General features: G+C 40.5%; 1 protein-coding gene across 7 annotated transcripts in view; it reads left to right on the top strand.

Annotated features, from left to right (window-relative positions):
• LOC132819769 (reticulon-4-like) overlaps positions 1-25,496 on the top strand; it is a 104,728-nt gene that overhangs the window by 40,049 nt on the left and 39,183 nt on the right. Inside the window, exon 1 of one of the 7 annotated variants that reach the window (XM_060831513.1) lies at positions 23,969-24,062. The exons of the other annotated variants lie outside the window; for them this stretch is intronic. Within the exon in view, the coding sequence (XP_060687496.1) occupies positions 24,047-24,062 (16 nt within the window). The 5' untranslated portion in view covers positions 23,969-24,046. Of the gene's footprint in view, positions 1-23,968; positions 24,063-25,496 lie in introns of those variants that run through there. 7 annotated transcript variants of the gene reach the window in all.

The following is a 25,496-nucleotide window of genomic DNA, read 5'->3' as shown; positions in this document are numbered from 1 at the left end:
ATATTGATGGTGGGGAGCTCCAAACTCAAGAATGCCAAGGTTAAATGAGTGAAGCTGCCTCAAACTTTGTCATATTTATTAATGACTTGGATCAAGGAATTGAACAAATCGCTACCAGCAACTTGAGCACCATAAGTGGTATAAATTAGAGTAGGAAGTTACAAAGGGCCATTTTAAATGAATTGGTAAAAATTGAACAAATAAAGGTCATTATAGACAAGTTTGATTTTTGTAGTGGAGAAAGATAAATTGGCGTGTTTATGAAGTGGTGCTAAATTTGGGATTGTAGAAGAGCAGGATGCAAATCATTAAAAGTTGGATTAATTGAAAAGTACTAACGATCATGTTGACCTTTGCCTTAAAGGGGCTGAAATATGAAGGAAAAGAATTGTAGAGCCTTGTTCAGGACTGTATCAACATTACTGCATTCAATTTTAGCACAGCATCTCACAGAATTGTTACATCACAGGAGGAAACCTTTTGTCCTTTGTCCCTGCATTGCTTCTATTAGCTAGTGCCGATAATGGTAGCTAAGACCATAAGATATAGGAGCAAAGTTTAGACTCATTGGACTAAATGACTATTCTGCTATTCAATGAGATCATGGTTAATAGAACTCTGCAGTGTGGAAGGAGGCCATTAGGCCCATCAGTTCCACACTGACCTTCCAGATCCAACCCCTACCCTATCCCTGCATTTCCCATGGCTAACCCCCCTAACCTGTACATTCCTGAACACTAGGGCAATTTAGCCATGGTCAATCCACCCAACCTGCACGTCTTTGGACTATGGGAGGATACTGAAGCTGTCCGAGGAAACCCATTCAGACACTGGAAAAATGTGCAAACTCCACACAGACATTTGTTCCAGGCTGGAATCAAACCTGGGTTCCTGGAGCTGAGAGGGTGCAGTGCTAATCACTGAGCTACTCTGCTGTCTTCTGCTAGTCTGCTAATCTTTAACTCCACTTTCCTACTTTTACAGCATTTAATGGGCATTTGGATAAATACATGGATCGGAAATGTTTTGAAGGATACTTTGGTTGGCATAGACCAGTTTGGGGCTAAGGGCCTGTCTCCGTGCTGTAAGACCCAGATGACTTTTCCCCATAATTTTTGATTTCCTTACTGATTAGGTATATTCAAGGCTGACAGATTTTTAATGATTGAACCTTGACAGGGCTCGGTGGTAAAGAATTACACAGATTCTCTACCCTCAGAAGAAATTTCTGTTGATCTCCCTATTAAATAAATGACCCCTCATTTTGAAATTGAGGTCCTAGACTTCCATAGGCAAAACCAACCTTTCTGTATCTATCCTGTCAAGTCTTCTCAGAATTGAAAGTTTGAATAAAGTCGCCCCTCTTTTTTTGGGTAGGTCTCCAGTCTTTTCCCAGAGCCCGCATTACCATTTCTCAGTCCTATAGCATGGAGACTGGCCCTTTGGCCCAAACTTGTCCATGCTGATCAAAATGTCCAAAATGCCCCAGTTCCCTGTATTTGGTCCATATCCTTCTAACCCTGTCCTACCCATGTATTTATCCAGATGCTGCCTAAATGTTGTTAATGTAGCCACCCTCAACCACTGCTGGCAGTTCATTCCATATGCATACCACCCTCTGTTTAAAAACAATTATCCCTCAGGTTCCCTTTTTATTCTTTCCCCTCTAATCTTAAATTGATGCCCTCTAGTCCTTGATTTTCCCCAACCCTGGAAAAAAGACCAAGAGCATTCACCCTATCCATGCCTCACGTGATGTTATACACTTATTTAAGATCCCCCCCCCCCCCCCACTCAACCAATCTCCTACGCTCTAAAGGAAAATGTTTTAGCTTATCCAACCTCTCCCTTTAACTCACCCTTGAGACCTGGCAGTATCCTTGTAAAGAGTGGCTCAGTGGTTAGCACTGTTGCCTCTCAGCACCAGGGACCAGATTCAATTTCTGTCTTGCCTCGGGTGATTGTGTGTGGAGTTTGCACGTTCTCCATGTCTGTGGATTTCCTCCGGTTTCTTCCCACAGTCCGAAGATATGCAAGTCAGGTGATTTGGTCTAAGTTGCTAAATTGCCCTTAGTGTTAAGTGCGTTAGTCGGAGGGAAATGGGTCAGGGTGGGTTACTGTTCAGAGGGTTGGTGTGGACTTGTTGGGCTGAAGGGCTTATTTACACTCTAGAGAATCTCTAATCTAATTTCTTATGCATTCTTTCCAGTTTAATAACATCCTTCCTATGGATGTAACTTTGCTCACTGAGCTGGAAGGTTCGTTTTCAGACACCTTGTCACTATACTAGGTAACGTCATCAATGAGCCTCCAGTATAGCACTGATGTTATGACCTGCTTTCCTATATCAAGGTGATCAAAACTCAACCCAGTGCTCAAAGTGCAGCCTCACCAATGTCCTGTACAATTGCAAAATAACTCCCCAACTTCTAAACTCAATGTCCTGACTGACGTAGGCCAGTGTATCAAAAGCTTTCTTCACTGCCCTGTCTACTTTTGACTCCACTTTCGGAGAATTCTGAGCTCTTATTCCAAAATCCTTGTGTTCCACCACACTCAATAAGGCCCTACCATTCGCCATGAAACTCCTACCTTGATTTGACTTTCCAAAATGCAAGACATCACACTTATGTATATTAAACTTCATTTGCCATTTCTTGGTCCAATTCCCCAGAAAATCAAGGTCCTGCTGCAATTTCTGATAATCTTCCTCACTGTCCACAATACTGCCTATTTTAGTGTCATTTGCAAACTTAGTAATCATGCCTTGTACATTCTCATCCAAATCATTTAATGTAGATAACAAACAGCAATGAGCGCTTCACTGACCCCGAGGCAGTGTACTAGTCACAGGCCTCCAGTCTGACAAGCATCCTTCCACTATTACCCTCTGTTTCCTAATATCAAGCCCATTGTGTTTCCAATTGCCAGGTCCTCCTGGATTTGGTGTGATCTAACCTTCCAGAGTTGCCTATCAAAGGCCTTAGTGAAATACATATAGATATGTCTACCACTCTGCCCTCATCAACCTACCTGCTCACTTCATCAAAGAACTTTAACAAACTTGTACGGCATGATCTCTAATGCAAAAAGCTATGCTGACTATTCCTAATCACACCCTGTCTTTCCAAATGCATGTATATCTTACCGCTCAGAATCTTCTCAAGTAACCCAAGTAACAGATGCTAGGCTTACTGGTTTATAATTCACAGGTTTTTCTTTGCAGTCTTTCTTGAATAAGGGCATAACTTTTACTACCCTCCAGTCTTCCAGGACCTTACCTATGGCTAGTGATGATGCAAAAGTGTCAGCCAGGGCCCCTGCAATTTCTTCTCTAGCCTCTTGTTGTGTTTTTGAATATATTTGGTCAGACCAGTAGATTTATTTGCCTCTTATACATTCTTCTAATATGTTCAACACCATCTCTACTGTGATATGAACTGTCCCCAAGATATAGAGTCATAGAGATTTACAGTACGGAAACAAACCCTTCGGTCCAACTGGTTCATGCCAACCAGATATCCCAACCCAATCTTGTCCCACCTACCAGTACCTGGCCCATATCCCTCCAAACCCATCCTATAACACTTGTACTAATCTCCGCCACTTCCTCTGGCAGCTCATTCCATACATGTACCACCCTCTGCCTGATAAAGTTGCCACTTAGGTCTCTTTTATATCTTCCCCTCTTCCCCCTAAACCTATGCTCTCCAGTTCGAGAGACCCACCCCCCCCCCACCCCCATCCCAGGGAAAGACTCATGATTTTGTAAACCTCTTAAGGTCACCCCCCAGCCTCCGACACTCGGAAAACAGCCCTACTCTATTCAGCCTATCCCTACAGCTCAAATCCTCCAATCCTGGCAACATCCTTGTAAATCTTTTCTGAACATTTCAAGGTTCACAGTGTCTTTCTGATGGGAAGGAGATCAGAATTGCATGCAATATTCCAATAGTGACCTAACCAATGTCCTGTACAGCTGCAACATGACCATTCAATTCCTGTACTCAATACTCTGACCAATAACGGAAAGCGTACTCCAAGGTCTCTTTGTTCAGCAACACTCTCTAGGACCTTACCATTAAGTGTATGAGTCCTGCTAAGATTGTGCTTTCCCAAAATGCAGCATCTCTCATTTATCTAAATTAAACTCCATCTGCCATTTCTCAGCCTATTGGCACTTCTGATCAAGATCCCATTGTACTCTGAGATAACATTCTTTGCTATCATGTCTTTTTGTGACTAGTTGATGTTCCTGTATCCTGGTGGCTAGTTGGAACGACCTTTCCACAGACAACAAACAAAACTAATGTCATTTACAAAATACCTTGCAAGAACTGTAACAAAACACTACATTGGACAAACAGGCAAAAAACTAGCCACAAAAAGACATGACCCACTCATTAGTATCCTTACATACAGATGAAGAAAGACGCCAGTTTGGTTGGGACACTACCTCCATCCTAGGACAAGCCAGAGAGAGACACGAGAATTCCTAGGAGCATGGCATTCCAACAGGAACACACTCAACAAACCTATTGACTTGGATCCCATTTACCATCCCCGAGAAAAAGAACAGGAAATGATGTTACCATAGGAAATGACCTCACCAACCCAAGGAAACCTAGACGCATAAATAGAAAGCAGGTCATGCCGCCAACGCTTCATCTGGAGGCTCACTGATGTTACCTGGTTTAGTGACGATGTCTGGAAATGAACCTTCCAGCTCAGCAAGCACACCTACATTTAGAACCTCAACTTAAGCTACAAATCTTCTCAAAACTCGCTATCATATGTTCGTATGTGAGATTATTAAACTTGCAAGACTGATGTATTTTGTTAGAATGTTGTGCTGGGGACAAAAGACCAGTTTAGGTCTATCATGATCTGATTGAATTGTGACATAGCTTTAGATTGAGTAACTTGTTTTTCGTATCCTAATATTCGTATCTTTTTAGTTGCTAGCATTTGAGTTTCTAGAGGATGAGACATATTTCTCGATACCATTTGGAATCTTCAGTTATAGTCTTAAATTCATTTTTTATTGTTACAGTCTCGTAACAATTAAAACCAAAGGCAATTTTCCTGTAACTGATCATGGTTCTTTAATGGGTGAGTCTTGCAACCTTGAGAATGTACCATGCATATCAATGTGCCATAGGAGTAACCATGACATACATAGGATGTCCAACACAGAAACAGCTGTTTGACCTAACTAGTCCGTGCTAATGTATGTGCTCCACTTTAGCTTTCTCCCTGGTTTCCTTTTTTTAGATTAGATTACTTGCAGGGTCGTCCCAACTAGTCCACGTCGACCCTCCGAAGAGCAACCCACCTAGACTCATTCCCCTACGGCTAATACTGCGGGCAATTTAACATGGCCAGTTCACCTAAGCAGCACATTTTTGGACAGTGGGAGGAAACCAGAGCACCCAGAGGAAAAACACACAGACATTGGGAGAATATGCAAGCTCCACACAGAATTGAACCCGGATCTCTGGCGTTGTGAGACAGCGGTGCTAACTTCTAAATCCTATCTTTGTAAACCTTGATTCCATCTTCATTCTGGTGTCAAACTTGCCTTAAATATAGTTTTTTACTACTTACTTCAACCCACACCCCTTCATCAGAATGTTATCAACCTGGAAAATTAACTTTCTCCACAGATGATGCTACACATGTATAATTACAGTATTTTGAGATTGATCTTTAAATCCTCCTTTAAATGTGAAGTAGGATATGAAAAATGCAGTTTCTTTTCTGTTGAGGCGTGACCTAAATCTGCCTTGATTTTTTTTGTCTTTATCTACTGTGTCACATTTCTGTCTTGTGCACTGTAGATGGCGATCAGGTTCTGAGGAGTGAGGTGGTGAGTTACTTGCTGCAGGATTCCTACCCTCTGACCTGATAAACTTGATTGTGTTATTTAATATGATGGGGTGGTGATGTTGATGCATATATATATGGTGGTGGGTGATCGACTTTGCAAAGTTGAAGTCCCTGGGATTTGAGGAAAGTAGGGCTATGGATATGGAATGGGCTAAGATGCAGAAAATAAAACTGATATTTTAAGAAAAGAATAAAAGTAACAAATTTGAGGATGAAGAATGTATGCTAGACAATTACCTGTCACGAAGTTTAGTGCACAGTAGTGTGAAGTTGTGCATTTTGAAAGAAAGACTGAGGCTATGTAAATTTTAAAGAGGATGCCGGAAAAGATGCACTGAGGTTCAAAAACCTAAATATTTAGGGGCTAGCAGAAGTTGATGAGGCTTAAAAAGCAAGGGATCCTAATCTTTAGGTATAAGAATGTAAAAGTTTCAAAAAAAGTTGCACTAAATGTTTGTGGTCCCCTAGTTGCATTTAGGAAGATGTTAAACAAGGCTTTGAAGAGTGTCATCTGGAGAAATAGACTCCCTACAGTGTGGAAACAGGTTAGATGCCGCTGGCATTTGCCTGAGGACCAGAAAGATGACTGATAGTGGCTTAAACGGAGGGTCATCGTACCTCAAGCGAGGGGTTGTTGAAAGGCAGGACCTTCACAGGGACCTCAGTCAGTACGGGAATTGAACTCACACTGTTAATGGTGCCCTGCAACACCATTGCAAATTAGCCATCCAGTCAACGGAACTAATGGACTCCTATTTTTTGTAAATTAAATAGGATTTAATAAAGGTGTAACTGTTTGTGCTGGCAACTTGATTAGTAGCCAGACAGCAGAAACTTGTCATCTTCCTGATTCTTTTGTAAACAAGACATGAGAAGTGGTAGAGTCAATAGTAAATTTCAAAAGGTAAGTACATAAGATTATGAACATATTTAGACAACAGTAAAAATGTGAGGATCTAGTGAAAGAGCATGGGCATGTAACTAGTTGGCAAACATGAACTTAATGGGCATAAGGGCATCTTCTATGCTCTCTAATTCTATAAATTAACACTTGTTGCCCTGTACCTCCTCACTGACTTTCATCTCTGTTCATATCTCCCATAAAGTTTTGAACAATTTTAAGCTGCCTCAGCTGTGGTTCATGTTTGAGTCAGAAAACTTCCATATTTCTTAAACCTTGAGTTTTATTAAATGGTCAAATTAATTGTTAAATTTCATTTTACTTGTTCTGCTACAACTGGTGAATTAAAGCGGTTTGTCAATGCTGTTCACTTGACAAGTAGACTGACTGTACAGGACAATGCACTGAATATACAGAGCTCTCTTGGGTGTTTGGAGAAAAATGTTATTTAATGGGTATTAAGTAAATGAGTTGTTCCTTTTTAACTTTTGCGTAAATTTTGTCAGAGCAGTGGAGTGTGCTCAAGAAGGAAATAAAGTACAGGCCAAAGGATAGGACCAACCCATCCTGTGAACCCTGGATATCAAAGGGTATATAGGAATGGACAAAGAAGAAGAATGGAGGCTTATGATTAATACCAAGAACTCAAAACAGCAGAAGCCTTAAAGGAGTATAGAATATGAAAGAAAACATGAAAAGGAAATTAGGGAGCAAAAAGGGAGTGCATGAAAGAATAATGGTAGATAAAATAAAGGAAAATTTCAAGTTGTTTACAAATTCATTGAGGATAAAAGGATAGCTAGGGAAAGGGCCCCTTAACCGACCACCGTGCTGTTTTGTGGATGAGACTGTCAATAGGGTTCAAAATGATTAGTGTTACTGTTAGACCAACTGGCCTGTAGTTTCCTTGTTCCCTTGAATAACAGTTTGACATTGTTGAGTGAGAGGAATGGAGAACAGCCAGTGAGGATGATGTGAAAGACTGTGATATACTTAAAGGAATTAGCATAGATAGGAGGTTCTAAGTGGTCTGACAGGTTTAATAGATACATTTCCATGACCAGAGGAAATGGATCCCAGGCTATAGAGTGAGGCAAGGGACTGAATAACAGCACTGGCAATAATTTTCAATTTCTTTCTGGCTGGAAAATTCCATAGGATAGGAAGACAGCCATTGTGGTACTGTTGTTCGAAAAGGAAGCAAGTGATAAACCAGGAAACTACAGAACAGTTTCCTGACTGGCCTGAGACATAGAATTAATTGTTACTTGGAGAGGTAGGGATTAATCATGAACAGTTAGCATGATTTTGTTAAGGGGGATGTCATGTCTGCCCACTTCTTTGAATTTTTTCAAAAATTTAACCAGGTTTGTGAATGAGGCCAATGCATTTCACGTGGAATCTTGTCAAAAGCCTTGCTGATGAATTATGGGACCCTGGGAAAAAGAGGATCAGAGGGAAATTGGTGTATTTGATCTGTAGTCCTTTAAGGTTGTAAGACAGTAGATAATTGTTAATAAAACAAAGAAAACTTTCCTTCATTAACTGAGGCATACAGTATAAGAACAGGGAGATTATACTGGAACTTAGAAAAATTTGGTTAGGTCACAGCTAGAATATTGTGTACAATTCTGGAGTCCACACTACTGACGGGTGTACAGAGGAGATTTACCAGTATGATACATGGGCTGGAGAGTTTTAGTTATGAAAAGAGATTGGTGGCGTTTTCCTTACAGCAGTCTGACTGATGTATAAAATTGAAGGGCATAGAAAGGGTAGATAGGAAGAAACCATGATGGAGTGATCAATGACTATCATCATAGATTTAACTTAAGGTAAGGGGCAGGAAGTTTAGTGGAAATGTGAGGTGGAGAGAAAGGATAATGGAGTGTGGTGGGAATCTGGAACTCGCTGCTTTTAAGAGTGATAGAGGCAGAAACCCTGATAACATTTAAGAAATATTTTAGATATACAGTTGTGATGTAAAGGCATACAAAGATGTGGACCAGGTGTTTAAAAACTGGAATTAGAATACATAGGTAATTGTTTTTGACTCAGCAGACTCAAGGGGCCGAAGGGCCAGTTTCTGTACTGTAGACCTCCGACTCTAATGCTATGCGATTTTTAATATCTACCTAAACTACTAAAAGAGGCAGTTCATGCTCTGAAAGGCACTCACTCACTCACTGACCTGGTTGTCCATGAACTGGATTGTTCATGAGCAAACATTTTCAAAACTATCCTATGTGGACAATGTAACTAGCCATTGCATCTTACTAGATTGTCTATTTTGCCAAAAGTTGCCAAACTCTGCATCAGTCCTAAAATTGATTTTTGTGTACCTGTATTATCTAGTTTGTGTGCAAAGTCTCTGAAGTGGGTTCAAACATTAGTACACACAGTAACTAGACTTTTATGGACATGGTGAGCATCCAACATTACTTTAATGTGAACTGAAATCTGGGCCCTTTATCATTCAGTTGGCAACCCGTTCATTGATAGCAACTCGCTATTTTCAAATGTAATTCAAGCTTCAACCTCTATGTATAACTGTTTAGTCATTTTTTAAAAAGATGGTCATCACATTTTCTATGCTCTTTTTTTCATTTTTTTTAAAAAAGCTGTAAAATGTTTGGTCAGGAAGAGAATCTATGACTTTGCTTTGATCTTTTAATAAAGCATGTATGCAAAGCCAGTGAGTTAGAAATTGAATGTAAGTTTCAAACCATGAAATCTGAAATATCTGCAATTAAAAGACATTTGGACAGTTACATGAATAGCAATGGTTTAGAGTGATTTGGGCCAAATGCAAATAGGGCTAGTTTGGTTTGAAAAAGCTAGTTGGCATAGATGAGTTGGACTGAAGGGTCTGTTCGCTGTGCTTTTATTTGACTGTACAATAGAGGTGCTGTGGTCTGTGTAAGCTTGACTTCTTTATCTGTTTCAGCATGATTCAAAAAATTTTACTTTTATTCTTTTGATGCTTTATTCATTCAAGGGATATGGGTGTTATTGGCTGGGCCAACATTTATTGCCCATCCCTAGTTACTAGAGAAGGTGAGCTGTCATCTTGAACTGCTGCAGTCTATTTGCTGTAGGTTTACCCTCAGTGCTGTTGGGGAGAGTTTGAGTAGTTTGACCATGTAATATTTAAGGAATGGTGATATATTTCCAAGTCAGAATGGTGACTTAGAAGGGAGCTTGCAGGTGGTGGTCCCATGTACCTGATGCCTTTGTCCTTTTTAGATCCTGTCTAAGGAAACTTGATTAATTTGTGCAGTGAATACTTCTAACTTTGAGGGAAGATTACTTAAGAGGCAGCTAAAGATTGTTAGATCTAGAAACTCTTACACAGATGTCCTAGGGCTGAACAGAAAAACCATGCTGGAAATCAGAAATAAAAATATAAATTGCTGGGACAGGTGTGGCAGTGTCTATCGAGAGAAAGCAGAATTAACATTTTTTTGGGTCTAATAATAATACTTCAGAACTATTATAGGATTGGGATGACTGACCTCCAGTATTGACTACATTCTTCCTTTTATGCTAGGTATGACTTCAACCAATGAGCAGATTTTATTCCCATTCCCATTTGAGTTTTAATTTGCTTGATGCAGTTTCTGTCAAATATAACTTTGTAAAGGGGACTTGTACTCCATTTTAAAACTGCATGATTGAGTTCATACTTTTTAAACAGTTAATTTTTTTTTGAAGAAAATCTGCTTTAACTGATTATCCTTGTCTACATTCGATACATTGATTCATACAATCATAGTGAGAAAGAGGCCATTCGGCCCATTGGGTCAGCAACACACGCCCACCATGCACGTGCCGCGCCACCCCCCCCCCCCCCCCCCCCCCCCCCCCCCCCCCCCCCCCCCCCCACACACACACACACACACACACACACACCTGAATGCTGTCAATGTCAGAATTACCAATGCACCTCATTAGCACGTTTTTGCATTTAGTCCATAAGCATCCAGTACTTTATCCTTATTGTTATGAACTAAGCCAGACCACTGAAAACATTCTTAAACAGGCAGCCCACGCTATAACCTTGCACTCTTTGTTTTTTCGGTAGATGTACAGTGAAAATTACCTGGAGTAGGTTAGCTACGTTCACTACCAGATTTTAGGACAGGCAAAGATTTATTCACAAAATTATGCAATCAAACACAAAACAGAAAAAAGAACCCCTCAAAAACTCAGTCTATTCCATTTGGACTTAATTATACTGTTCCAAACGTACACAACAGTCCCAATATGCAAACCCCCTAAAACAGTAAAAATGGAACAAATACTTACAGGTTGAAGTTAGAAGGGCAGAAGGAGGGAGAGAGAGAGCATGTGTCCACACAGCTGAAGTCGTAACTAGTTCTGGACTGAACTGTTCAGCTAGAGAGCTGATCATTTCATCATGCAGGTTACTTCTAAAACATGACCACTTTTTGGCCTGAAGACTCATCTGTTTACGTATAAACAAAAAGGCCTCAATATATTTTTTCATCTCTGTACAAAACCAGTCTAATGGTAACCAGAACTTGTTTACAACCCCTCTGAAAAGAAAGCCAAGGATGCAATTTCCTTGGGAAAAGAAACAGCTTTCAGGTTAGTGAGTGGTAATGTATGAGGGCTTAATTAGGATGTCAAGAACCGGTTTATTGAGAACTGTACTGTTTCACATTTAATCATTTGTGGAAGAAGAAAGAGGAAGTGGGGTACACAAGTACAAGATTAACTCCAAACAATGGTTTCCCGTCAAAGGGTGTTACTTGAATGGGAAATTGGTTGAAAATAGTGTACTGTGTACTCCATGCTGAGTGCCTTCACCTTGTGCTGAAGGGAAGGTAGTTTAAAGTAGCCAAAGATTCTTTGGTCAAATACTTTTTCAACCTTTTGCACTGATCCTGGAACTAAGGTGGTCAGTTTTTGTTAACTGTAGCCAGTAGTCTGGCTTAGTCCATAACACACTGTGGGCTCTTTGCGGGATTTTGAACAGAGTGATAGGTGCTAGTGTTTTTATTTCGCGTGTTGGTTTGGTTGGGTAGACAAAGCTTGGAATAGTAATGGCTCTTTCAGTTGCCAAAAGCTTTCTGGAAGTGGATGTGGTGACTTTGGAAGTTTTGCGAAAAGTGAATAAGACCAAGCTGCAGCAATTAGCAGACCAGCTGGGATTGGATCTGCCTGCTTCTGTGAGGAAAGGAGAGATAATGACAGCAGTAGCTCCGAATTTAAACTTGCCAGAGAAATCATCAGAATCTATAGAGATGGCAAGAATTCAATTGCAAATGAAACCGCTTGAGTTAGAGACCAGAGATAAGGAAAGGGCAGCAGAAATGGAACAATTTGAGTTACAATTAAAAGCAGAAGAGAGGGAAAAAGAGAGCAACAGAAGAGAAAGAAAAAGAGAGCTTGTGAACTTCAAAAACTGACACTTGGAAAGGAAAGTCAGCTTAAAAGGCTAAAGGTAGGCTTAATAAGGAAGAGAGTGAAGAGGAGCAAGCTCCGGGTAGTGAGAAACTGTAAGTATGTTCAAACATTGCCTAAATTTGATGAGAAAGATGTTGGAAGCCTTTTTCATCTCACTTGAAAAGGTGGCTAACAAGTGCAGTGGCCATTGACAATATGGGGTAAGTAAGGCTAGTGAGGTATTTGCATCACTATCAGAGGGAACAAGTTTTGAGAAGATTTGTAGCGGAGGTTGAAGTTCTGGATATAGGTTTGCTCGCTGAACTGGAAGGTTTATTTCCAGATGTTCCTTCACCCTACTAGGTAACATCTTCAGTGGGCCTCTGGGTGAAGCACTGCTGATGATTTCTGCTTTCTATTTATATATGTTTGGGTTTCTTTGGGTTAGTGGTGTCCTTTCCGGTTCTTTTTCTCAGGGGGTGGTAGATGGGGTCTAACTCTGTTTATTGATGGAGTTCCAGTTGGAATGCCAAGCATCTAGGATGATATATGAACATCAACTAGCTACAAAAAGACATGACCCTCTCTCTCACTAGTACCCGTACATGCAGACGAGGAAGGACACCACTTCAACTGGGACAACACATCTCCTTGGGCAAGCCAAACCAAGACACCCATGCGAATTCCTAAAGCATGGCATTCCAACTGGAACTCTATCAACAAATACATCGGGTTAGACCCCATCTACATGCCCTGAGAAAAAAACAGGAAATGACCTCACCAACCCAAACATATATATAGAAAGCAGAAATCATCAGCAGTGCTTTGCCCAGAGGCCCACTGAAGATGTTGCCTAGTAGGGTAACGAAATGTCTAGAAACGAACCTTCCAGCTCAGTGAGCAAACCTACATCCAGAACTATCAGTGTGATCTAGGGAGTATGAGGATGTGAAAAAAGCTCTTTTAAATGCAAATGAGCTTGTACCAGAAGCATTTCAGGAAGGAGGGACCCAGGTCAAACCAACATTGAGTTTGAAAGGATCAAATAGATCAATTTCGATAGATGGAAAATAACTTTAAAAATCAAACGAAGCTAAGATGTCTTTAGAGAGGTAATTATTTGGGAGGCGTTCAAAAATTCATTACCTGAAGTAGTGCAAACTCATGTGGAAGAGCAGAATTAAAATGGCAAGGTTAGCAGCTGAAGTGGCTGATGATTGAGCTGGTCCATAAAACACTGTTTGGCTTCCAGAATTAATTTGTCTGAGGGATGGAAATTGGGCAAAGAGAAATTCTCATGTGGAAAGGGAAAAGTAGATCTCAGTGAAGATTCATAAGGATAACTTACCACAGGGTAAAGAAGAAACTCTCTAGGGGGACAAACAAGTTTAAAAGTTCCAGTGTTTTCATTGTGATAAAGTGGGCCACACAAAACCAGTGTGTTGGTGGGCTACGAGAAACCCAGACGTAGGAAAACCAGACAAGCCTGGGAGTTTTGTTGGACTAGTAACAAAAAGCACAAGGGAAGTTAGATAACTGTCTCAATGTACATGATGATCAGATCTGCTTAAAAAACATACATGCAAGGGTAAAGTTTATTCTCACAGGCCAGGCGTACCAGATAAAGAGGTTATAATATTAAGGGACACAGGATCCTCTCAGTCTGTAGTGCTGAAGGATGAGGCGATGTGTACTCCTGAGGGACTATTGCCAGAAAAGGTACCGTTAACAGGAATTCATGGGGACATGAAAAGTGAGACTAGAGAGTCCAGAGAAGAGTGGAGAATTTATGGTAGGAGTACTGGACACAAACTCAGCTTTAGGAATGCAACTTATCCTTGCAAATGATTATCGCTGATTCACTGGTAGGCATGCTGCCTACTCTAGTTGAAAAGCCAGTGGAGACGCAGGAAACTGAAGAAATGAAGAATCTTTATTCAGGGAATTTTCACAGATTGTGTGGTCACAATATTACAGAGCCACAAGCTGAAGTAGGAGAGATCAAAAGGCACAGGTAAGGAAGCTGATATAGCTTTGTTCAAGACACACTTTTTTTTATCATATAAGTGGGACAGAGCAGGAGCAACAATATATCTTTAGCTCTGCTACACTTGGAGCAGAAAGATGAGAAGTTAAAACAGTTGTATCAAAAGGCACATATAGCGAAGAAGAGTGAATGCATCTGTGTTATTACTTAACAAATGGTTTTTTTAATGAAAAACGGGCAGAGATTCGTCAAATTGTTTTGCCAGTAGATTACAGAAAGGTGCTACGAGTGGCACATGAGTTACCACTCGGAGGTCATTTAGGATTGAGTTAAGCACAGGCTAAAATACAAAGACATTTTTACTGGCCTGGATTACACAGATGTAGTTGAATTTTGCCAGACGTGTCAGTCATGTCAACTAATGGGAAAATCACATGCAGTCATAAAACCCGCACCTTTTAATACCTATTTGAGGAACTTTTTCACAAGAGTCTTGATTGTGTAGGTCCCCCATCTCAAACAAAAAGTGGAAATAAATATTTATTAACAATAATGGACATATCAATTAGATTTCCAGAGGCAATCCCTGGGAAGTTCTGGGATTTGCATATTAATCAATCGAAACCTGTAACCCATTCTGAAAGATGAAAGACGTAACAATCCAGGTTTGTTCAGTATATTTTTTTTGCATGACAAAGCATTCATAGCAAAAGATCAGTGTCTTATGGTCCTACTCCACAACTACCTGAAGGAGTGGTGCTCTGAAAGCTAGTGCTTCCACATAAACCTTTGGATTATAACATGGTGTTGTGATTTTTAACTAGCAAAAACAGTCTGCTTATCCAAACTTTCCTTATAGTTAATATACTCTAATCCAGGTGATGTACTGATAAGCCTCTTTTACACCCTGTTCAAAGTTTCATCTCAGGAACGTGCTACCAAAGTTCTGCCAACACATTTTCCTGTTCCACCAAAGGTTTGAACATCCTTGACCATTGCTACACAATCATTTAAAAGATGCCTACTGCTCCATTCCCCGTCACATTTTGGAAAATCAGACCACAATGCTGTGCTGCTCCTCCTGGCTTACAGGCAGAAATTGAATCATGAGGACTCAGTACAGAAAGTAGTGCAGTGTTGTTCTGCGGAAACTGAAGGGCTTCTATGGGGCTGCTTAGAATTGGTGGATTAAAGTGCAAGAACTCAGTGGCAACCTAAATGTGTGCCACTACTGTTACAGACTTTAGTAAGAGTATAGAAGAATGCATGCTGAAGAAGTTAATCCAAATGTTCCCCAACTGGAAACCATGGACGAACTAGGAGATCCATTCGTTACTGAAGTCTGCAGCATTCAAGTCAGCCGACCCTGACCTTTACAGGAAATCCAAGAACCACTTTCGCAAGGCCATCAGGAATGCCAAGATGCAATACCAAACTAAGCTTGAATAGAAGGGCAGTGAAACAATATCACCTGTCCCATCAACCTCTGAAGCACCTGTACACTGAGTCACCACTGCAGACATTAGATTGGTCGCTTTTTAATGGAGATCCCATGGAAATAGGGTCCCTGACCGTGCTCTCAGATCCTGTGTGGACCAGTTGACAGACATCTTTAACTCTCCTTACTATGATCTGAAGTCCCCAACTGTTTTAAGAAGATCACCAACATTTCCGTGCCAAAGATAAGTCATACAGCGTGCCCCAGCAACTAACACCCAGTGGCTCTGACCTCCATAATTATAAAGTACTTTGAGAGGATGGTCGTGGCTCACATCAATGCCACCTTCCCAAATTGACTGTTTCCTTGCATTTTGCCTACCAGAACTGGTCCACAGCAGACACCATCTCTCTGTCCTTGCACTCACCCATGGAATATCCATGGAACATGGATACCTACATCAGTCTCCTACTTCATGACTATAGCTTCACCTTCAACACCATAATTTCAAACCAACTCCTCTCCCAACTCTGGGTTCTCGCTCCTCTGTAGAGTCATAGAAATGTACAGCATGGAAACAGACCTTTCGGTCCAACTTGTCCACGCCAACCAGATATCCCAATGCAATCTAGCCCCACCTGCCAGCACCCAGCCCATATCCCTCCAAAACCTCACTCTTAAATGTTGCAATTGTAACTAACAGCCTCCACCATTCCTCTAGCAGCTCATTCTGTGCGAAAAAGTTGCCCTGTAGGTCTCTTTTATATCTTTCCCATCTCACCCTAAACCCATGCCCTCTAGTTCTGGACCCCCCGACCCCAGGGAAAAGACTTTGTCTATTTATCCTATTGAAGCCCCATAATTTTGTAAACCTCTACAAGGTCACCCCTCGGCCTCCGATGCTTCAGGGAAAACAGCACCAGCCTGTTCTGCCTGTGCCTATTGCTCATCCTGTAACCCTGGCAACATCCTTGTAAATCTTTTTCTGAACCCTTTCAAGTTTCACAACATCTTTCCGATAGGAAGGAGACCAGAATTGCGTGCAATATTCCAAGTGGCCTAACCAATGTCCTGTATAGTCGCAACATGACCTCCCAACTCCTGTACTCAATGCTCTGACCAATGAAGGAAAGCATGCCAAAAGCCGCCTTCACTGGTCTATCTACCTGCGACTCCACTTTCAACAGCTATGAATCTGCACTCCAAGGTCTTTGTTCACTTACCATTAAGTGTATAAGTCCTGCTAAGATTTACTTTCCCAAAATGCATCTTCATATTTATCTGAATTAAGCTCCATCTGCCACTTCTCAGCCCATTGGCCCATCTGCTCAAGATCCTGTTGTAGTCTGAGGTAACCCTCTTCGCTGTCCACGACATCTCCAATTTTGGTGTCATCTGCAAACTTACTAACTGTACCTCTTGTGCTTGCATCCAAATACATGTACATCCTGTCCCTCAGGATTCCTTCCAACAACTTGCCCACCACCAACGTCAGGCTCACTGGTCTATAGATCCCTGGCTTGACCGTACCACCCTTCTTAAATAGTGGCACCACATTAGCTAACCTCCAGTCTTCCGGCACCTCACCTGTGACTATCGATGGTACAAATATCTTAGTAAGAGGCCCACCAATCACTTCTCTTGCTTCCCACGCAGTTCTAGGGTATACCTGATCAGGTGCTAGGGATTTATGCACCTTTAACCGTTTCAAGACATTCAGCACTTCCTCCTCTGTAATATGGACATTTTGCAAGGTGTCACCATCTATTTCCTTACAGCCTATACCTTGCATATCCTTTTCCACAGTTAATACTGATGCAAAATACTCATTTAGTATCCCCATTTTCTGCGGCTCCGAGAAGAGGCCGCCTTGCTGATCTTTGAGGGCCTATTCTCTCCCTAGTTACCCTTTTTTTGTCCTTAATGTATTTGTAGAAACTCTTTGGATTCTCTTTTAATTCTATTTGCCAAAGCTATCTCCTGTCCCCTTTTTTTGCCCTCCTGATTTTTCTCAAGTATACTCGCTCTTCCTTTATGCTTTTCTAAGGATTCATTTGATCTATCCTGTCTATACCTGACATATGCTTCCTTCTTTTTCTTAACCAAACCCTCAATTTCTTTAGTCATCCAGCATTCCCTATACCTACCAGCCTTTCCTTTCACCCTAACAGGAATATACTTTCTCTGGATTCTTGTTATCTCATTTCTGAAGGCTTACCATTTTCCAACAATCCCTTTACCTGAGAATATCTGTCTCTACTTTTGAAAGTTCTTGCTTAATACCGTCAAAATTGTCCTTTCTCCAATTTAGAACTTCCACCTTTTAGATCTAGTCTATCCTTTTCCATCATTATTTTAAATCTAATAGAGTTATGGTCGCTGGCCCAAAGTGCTCCCTCGCTTTCATCTCCGTCACCTGCCCTGCCTTATTTCCCAAGAGTAAGTCAAGTTTTGCACCTTCTCTGGTAGGTACATCCACATACTGAATCAGAAAAGTGTCTTGTACACACTTAACAAATTCCTCTCCATCTAAACCCTTAACACTTCGACTGGGACTGCCAATGTTTGGAAAGTTAAAATCTCCTACCATAACCACCCTATTATTCTCCGAGATAGCTGAGATCTCCTTACAAGTTTGTTTCTCTGATTTCACTCTGACTATTAGAGGGTCTATAATACAATCCCAATAAGGTGATTATCCCTTTCGTATTTCTCAGTTCCATCCACATAACTTGCCTGGATGTATTTCTGGGAAAATCCTCCCTCAGCACAGCTGTAATGTTATCCCTTATCAAAAATGCCACTTCCCCCTCCCCTCTTGCCTCCCTTTCTATCCTTCCTGCAGCATTTGTATCCTGGAACATTCAGCTGCCAGTCCTGCCCATCCCTGAGCCATGTTTCTGTAATTGCTATGATATCCCAGCCCCATGTTCCTAACCATGCCCTGAGTACACCTGCCTTCTCTGTTAGGCCTCTTGCATTGAAATAAGTGCAGTTTAATTTATTAGTCCCACCTTGTCCCTGCCTGCCTTGATTGTTTGACTCGCTTCTGTTCTCAACTGTACCAGTCTCCGATTTATCTCTTTCCTCACTATCTCCTTGGGTCCCATTCCACCACCTTACTAGTTTAAATCCTCCCGAGCAGCTGTAGCAAATTTCCCTGCCAGTATATTAGTCCCCTTCCAATTTAGGTGCAAACCGTCCTACTTATACAGGTCACTTCTACCCCAAATGAGATTCCAATGATCCAAAAATGTGAAGTAATTGGTTTGTCAACATCCAGGTCAACAGACTGCAGTAGGTAAGGGTAGGCACCAGCACCACCTTCATGATAATCCTCAACACCAGTGCCCCACAAGGTTGTGTACACAGCTCCCTGCTGTACTGCTTATATATACACAAATCTGTGGCCAAAGTCCACACCAAGTCCAATTAAAAGTTTAGTGATGATGCTACCCTTGTAGGTTGGATCTCTGTGAGATGGAGTACAGGAAAGATATTGTTGACTTTACACCATGCTGTTAAGCAAAGGAGCTGGTCATTGACTTCAGAAAGTGGAGTGGAAGGCATACCCGTTTGTTTCACTGGGGCTGAGGTGGAGATGGTTGACAGTGTCAGCTTCTAGGAGGGATGATCACCAACAATCTCTCCTGGTCTACCCACATTAACACCAGAGTTAAGAAAGTCCTACTTCCTCAGGAAGCTAAGGAAATTCAGCACTTCCATAAAGACTTCTAGACATTTTATAAATGTGCCATTGGTAGCATCGTAGCTGGATGCAGCACAGCGTTGTACAGCAACTGTTGTTTTCAAGGCTGAAAGAAACTACAGAAGGTTATGAACACAGCCCAATGCATCATGCAAACCATTCTCCCATCCTTTGACTTCATCTATATTTCGTGCTATATCGGGAAAGCAACCAACATAACCAAAACTCCTTCCACCCCAGTTTGTATAAAAGTTTGTACACAAGTACAACTTCTCTGCTGTTATCAGACTTTTGAGTTGACCATTGCAATGTTAATTTCTGACTCTGCACTTTCTTAGCAGCTGTAACATTGTATCCAAGCACTTTGTTCTGTTACCCTAATGCACTTTCATAGTACAAAATGCCTGCAAAGCATGGAAGGCAACACTTCACTGCACCTCGGTACACTTGAATGTGTTAAATAAAATCATAAATCAGATTACATCTCATCCTTCTTATGCAGCAAGTAGAACTGCACACAGTACTCGAAATATGACCCAACTAAAGTCTTATACAGCGGCCATATAACCTACCAGCCTTTATATTCAGTGCCTCGATCAAAGGTAAGTATGCCGTGTACTACCTTTATCCACTTGTGTTGCCACTTTCAGGGACCTATGGATTTTCAACCTAAGATCCCTTTCTATATCAATGTTCCTAAGGCCTTTGCCATTTGGGGTATATTTTCCTTTTGCATTTGTCCAGATTAAACTCTACCTCTTTCCCTGCCCAACTTTCCAGCTGGAGCCAGTCATGCAGCTTGGAAACCAATACTTTGGACTAAACTCGTTCAAGCTGAGCAGACATCTCAGTCTGACCAAATCTCATTTGCCAGCATTTGGCCTATGTGTTTAAACTCTGTTTTCTTATACCCATTCAGAGACCTTTTTAAATGTTGAAATTGTACTATACTCCTCCTCCGCCAGCTTGTTCCATATATACACTACCCTCTGCGTGAAAAAAATTACCTTATGGGTGCTTTTTAAATCTTTCCATCTCACCTTAACCCTATGCCCTCTAGTTTTGGATTCCACACCCTAGGAAAAAGACCTTTGCTATTCACCCTATCCATTCCCCTGATAGTTTGATAAACCAAGGTCACTTCTCCAGCCTCTGACGCTCCAGAGGAGAAAAGCCCTCACCTATTCAGATTCTTCCTATAACTCAAACCCTTCAGTCCCAGCAATATTGTTGTCAATTGTTTCTCCACACACTCTCAAGTTTAACAACATTCTTCCCGTAGATATGTGACCAGAATTGAACACTAGTGAGACACTTTTCAAATGCATGTCCTGTACAGCTGTACCATGGCATCCCAACTCATATACTCCATGCTCTGACTGATGAAGGCAAGTATGCCAAATCCCCCTCCATCTTTTGTCTATTTTTGACTCTACTTTTAAGGAACAATACAAGCACACCCCTCTGATCTTTGTTCAGCAACACACACCAGGACTTTGACATTAAGTGTATATGTCATGTCCTGATTTGCCTTATCAAGATGCATCACTTCGTGTTTATCTAAATTAAACTCCTTGGCCCATTAGTCCACTTGATCAAAGCCCCATTGTACTCTGGGAATCTTCTTCACTCTCCTTTATATAGCTATTTTAGTGTAATTTGCAAACTCTGATCCTTAGGCCAGAATACTGGTCCAGTCCATAAAGCAAACCACTAATAAGTACCCTGCTCTGTCTCCTGCCTTTGCATCCAGTTGGCTAGGTCTCCCTGGATGCCATGTGATCTAACCTTACTAATCAGTCTACCATGCAGAACCTTGTTGAACACCTTGCTGAAGTCTATATAGACAATATCTATTTCTCTACTTTCAATCTTCAAAAAACTCAATCAAGTTTGTGAGACATGATTTCCCACTCAAAGGCATGTTGACAATCTCTAATCAGTCCTTATCTTTCCAAATGCATGTAGCTCCTGTCCCTCAATCCACTGCAACAACTTACCCACCACTGGCATAAGGCTCTCTGGTCTGTAGTCTCCTAGCTTTTCCTTACAACCTTGCTTTAATAATGGCACCTCATTAGCCACCCTCCAATCTTCCAGCACACTACTTGTGATTGTCGATGATAAAAATGTCTCAATGGGCCTGGCAGTCTCTTCCCTAACTTACCACAAGTTCTGTGAAACACTTGAACAGGTCCTGGGGATTTATCTAACGATGCATTTTAAGACCCCCAGCATATTCTTTTCTGTAACATCAACACTCTTCAAGACATCACTATTTAATTCCCTAAGTTCCATAGCTTCTACATCCTCCTCCACAGCAAATACTGACACAATATTAATTTAATAATTCTCCCATCTCCTGTGGTACCACACCTACATCTTTTAAGGATCCTTATTCTCTTTCTAGTTACTCTCTTGCCTCTAATGTACTTGTAGAATCTCTTTTTGGATTCTTAACTCTATTTGCCAACATTATCTTACATCTTGTTTTTGTCCTGATTTCCCTCTTAAGTATACTCCTATTGCAATTATAGTCGTCTAGGGGTTCACTTGATCCAAGTTCTCTAGATCTGATGTATATACCTCCTCCTTTATCTTGATCACAGCCTCGATTTCTGTGGTGATCCAGTGCCTACCATTCTTGCCCTTCATGCCAACAGGAACATCCTGTCACTGAACTCTTTACCTCATTTTGAAAGGCCTCCTACTTCCCAACCATATCATTATCTGTGAATAGCCTCCCCATGTCAACTGTTGCAAGTTCCTAATATCAAAATTGGCCTTACTGCAGTTTAAACTTTAACTTTTTGAGTCACTGGCCCTGCCAGTGCTCCAACTCCAGCCTCATTGAATAAGAAAGTTTTCTTTTCAAAATTCCTCTCCATCAAACCCCTTAATGGTATAATGGTCCCAGTCTGTTTGGAAAGTTAAAATTCCCTACCATTTATAACTGTTATTCTTTCAGATATGAAAGATCTCTTTTCATATTTGCTTCCCCATTTTCTGCTGATTATTAAGGGTTGCTGTAATACAATCCCAATAATGTTATCATCCCTTTCTTATTTCTCAGTTCCATCCATAGAACTTCACTGGCCAATCTCCCAGGAGTATCCTCCTTGAGTACAGCGATAATGTTATCCCTGACCGAAAACATCACTCTGAGTTGAACTGTCCTTTTCAAACAAGTTTCTGTAATGATTACAAAGTAATTCTCAAATACTAATTCCAGCTGTAAGCATATCTGCATTATGTATTAATCATCTTGAATTACAATAAATACATTTCACTTCAGACCGTGAGTCCCACCATGTTTGATGACCTGGCCCTGCCTCTACCTTCTCCTCAATCACTCCACATGCTGACCCAGTGCTCTGGTTCCCACCCTCTTGCCACGCTAATGCTAAATCACCCCCCCCCCCCCCCCCCACTTTCTGCAACAGAAAATATGCTTCAAGGAAACCAGTGCAACCTGTTCAGAGGAGATTATAAAGATACACAGGAGAATGCAATGGTGATAACTGAAAATGAGGGTGAGAATTTTAAAATCAGGTTGCTTGAGTAGTCCACAAGAAGTGATGGGTAGTAGGAGACACAGTAAGTTAGGTAGATGGGAAAGGAGAACACTTTTTCTTTCCCCCTCATGTAAAGTGTATTGCAGACTAATTAGACAAATGTGTGGTTTTATAAATTAATGTAATTCTATATAAATTTGAATGCTAAAAGCATTTTCACCTCTTGGAAGTTTTAACATTTATATAAATATTTTCTATGAGCTGGAAGCAAGGAAGTAGAAGTGCATTGATCATATGTCTTGTCTTTTGGAATTCTTAAAATCTTCACTTTGTTGTATGAGAAGTTAAAGTCCTGAGTGTAAGAAGTTTGAATTGATCAACAGGTTTATAGCTCAACTACTTCGGTAGATTACGTATTATAACCAGTGCCTAGTTTACAGCTGTCCAGTGGCTTCATTCCTTGTAGCAATCCTTGTCTTTGCAGTTAATATGTTGGACTTTGGACCTTCTGTTAAAAGTCTATGCAGTTGCCTCCAGTGTCTGTGAATTTGAAGCCCCTCAATTTCTGTCATTAGACTGGAATTTGTAATTGATAGCAGCTGTAGGTTGAATTGCTTTTGTGGTGGGGAATGGGGCGTTTGGGTAGCAACTGGAAGAATAAGGATATTTACTGTTTAAAATCTTCTTTTCACTTAAAGCTGCGTTTTCCTATTGGTGATTTTTTCCTTTGTCTATTTCTTCCTGTTGATTTCACCCCCCCCCCCCCCCGCCCCCATGTGCTGTATTATGTGCTCTTGCATTGAATTGAGTCCATCAGCTCAGAAATCTGGTTAGGTAGTTGTCTTTCATCTGATCACTTTTTGTCCTTTTTAATAAATACAAATCATATTATTTCTTAATTTTACTTGTAGCAAGTATGTTGGAAATACGGACATTACTAAAATCTCAATTCGCAGGTATATGACTTTATAGACAGGGCAGAGAATTTCATTATGTTCCACAAGTTCCTAACAGTTGGTCATTGATTTTGTAGTAGATTTCAGTTGCGCAGTCAAATAGTGCACAAAGACTGGATCTGCTATTTGTGCAGTGACACAGGCAACTACGTATGCAATTTAACCTCTGTATGACCTAGCAGGAAGTAAAAGGTTGTAATCAGCTGTGCCGGAGCTCAGTGCATGTGAACAGCTTCAAGATGGATGCCAAAATGGGTTTGTAATTTTTAAATTATTTTCATATGCTTCAGTTGAAATCTTTTCCCCTGGTTTTATTTCAGCAGAATGTGTCATCTCTGCTTTATTTTGGTTTTGAAAATTGGTATCTGAATTGCAGTTCACTATTTTGGGCAGAAGGACAAATAAGGTCAGATTGTGTACATACTGGAAGATTTATATAAAAAGTAATGAGTATTTTCAGTACGGGAGTACTTCAGTATTAAACATTCTTGTTTTAAAAACTGTAGAGTGGTTTCAGATAAGAGATTGGTTAAAGGTGGAGGGTTGGTAATTGGATGAGATCGACATGCTTGTTGCAGCTTATTGATACTATTTTTAGGCATAGCAGATGCCAGTAGTTGCATACCAAACATTGCAGTATTTTATATGGTCTGCTCCAGTTTGCACTGTTGCACAGCGTTGAACCGATTAAGTCATGCATACTAAAAATCAAGCCTTTAATTTGGGAATATTACTGCAACTGACTTGACAGTATTGTAAGTCTTTAACTGCTTCTGAACTGAAGAATTAAGTTCTTCTGAAAAATGCAGCTTTCTTATATTCACACCCAAAATACAAGTAATGAGTCTAATGTTTTTAAATTGATTATTTGTAGGTACATAGCAAAAAGGTAGAACAATAAGTAGCTTAACTGGTGTCCTAAAGCTGTATTTCAGAAATTTGAAATCTCATTGTTGATCGGGTTTTTAAAAAGAAATTGTTTTGGTGGTTTCAAGTCTTAACCTACAGAATGTAATTAAATGCAAAAATTTTAGATATGTACAGTATCTATCTGTAGTATTTTTAATACAAAATGAATATCTTTATTAACAATTGTAATCAAGTTATAGGTAAATGAATTAAAATTGCCACTCGGGTGCTTTTATAAAAAGGGAACATTTAACTAGAGTATTAAGCATGATCTGCCTAAAAGGAGAAAAGTAATCAGGCTTGAGCTAAGAAATCCATTAAAACTAAAGAGCTGGTAATTGAAGATCAACGCTATTTTCACTGATAAAAATACTAATGGGTCAAAATAAATACATGGTGGGCAATAAAGGCAAGCAGGCCTTGGGCTAGGTTTACTATGTAGGCGGATCTCCAGAAAAATGTTTTTAAGACTGCATGCTTTTTAGTGTCTTAACAAAGGTATATTTGTGTTAAGTGACCTTTTGGCTGTTAATAGATTTACAGTCTCTTTTATATGGATTCTTGTGAATAATTCTTTTTTGAAGTGGCTTGGGTAATTGCAGTCTAGTAATCTCAAGGCCTAAACTAACAATTGAAAGATGTGCAATTGAAAACACAAAAGCTAGTCTCAACCATGAAGCTGATAGATGGTTATTAAGATTCCATCTCATTCACAAATGTCTTTTTAAGGGACAAATTTGCTGTTTTACCTGATATGGCTGACATGTATCTCTAGAAATG

The sequence above is a fragment of the Hemiscyllium ocellatum genome, chromosome 10 (genome assembly GCF_020745735.1).
Source record: "Hemiscyllium ocellatum isolate sHemOce1 chromosome 10, sHemOce1.pat.X.cur, whole genome shotgun sequence".
Taxonomy (NCBI): Eukaryota; Metazoa; Chordata; class Chondrichthyes; order Orectolobiformes; family Hemiscylliidae; genus Hemiscyllium; species Hemiscyllium ocellatum.
The sequence above is the reverse complement of the archived record's forward strand: the minus strand, read 5'-3'. Positions and strand labels throughout refer to the sequence as shown.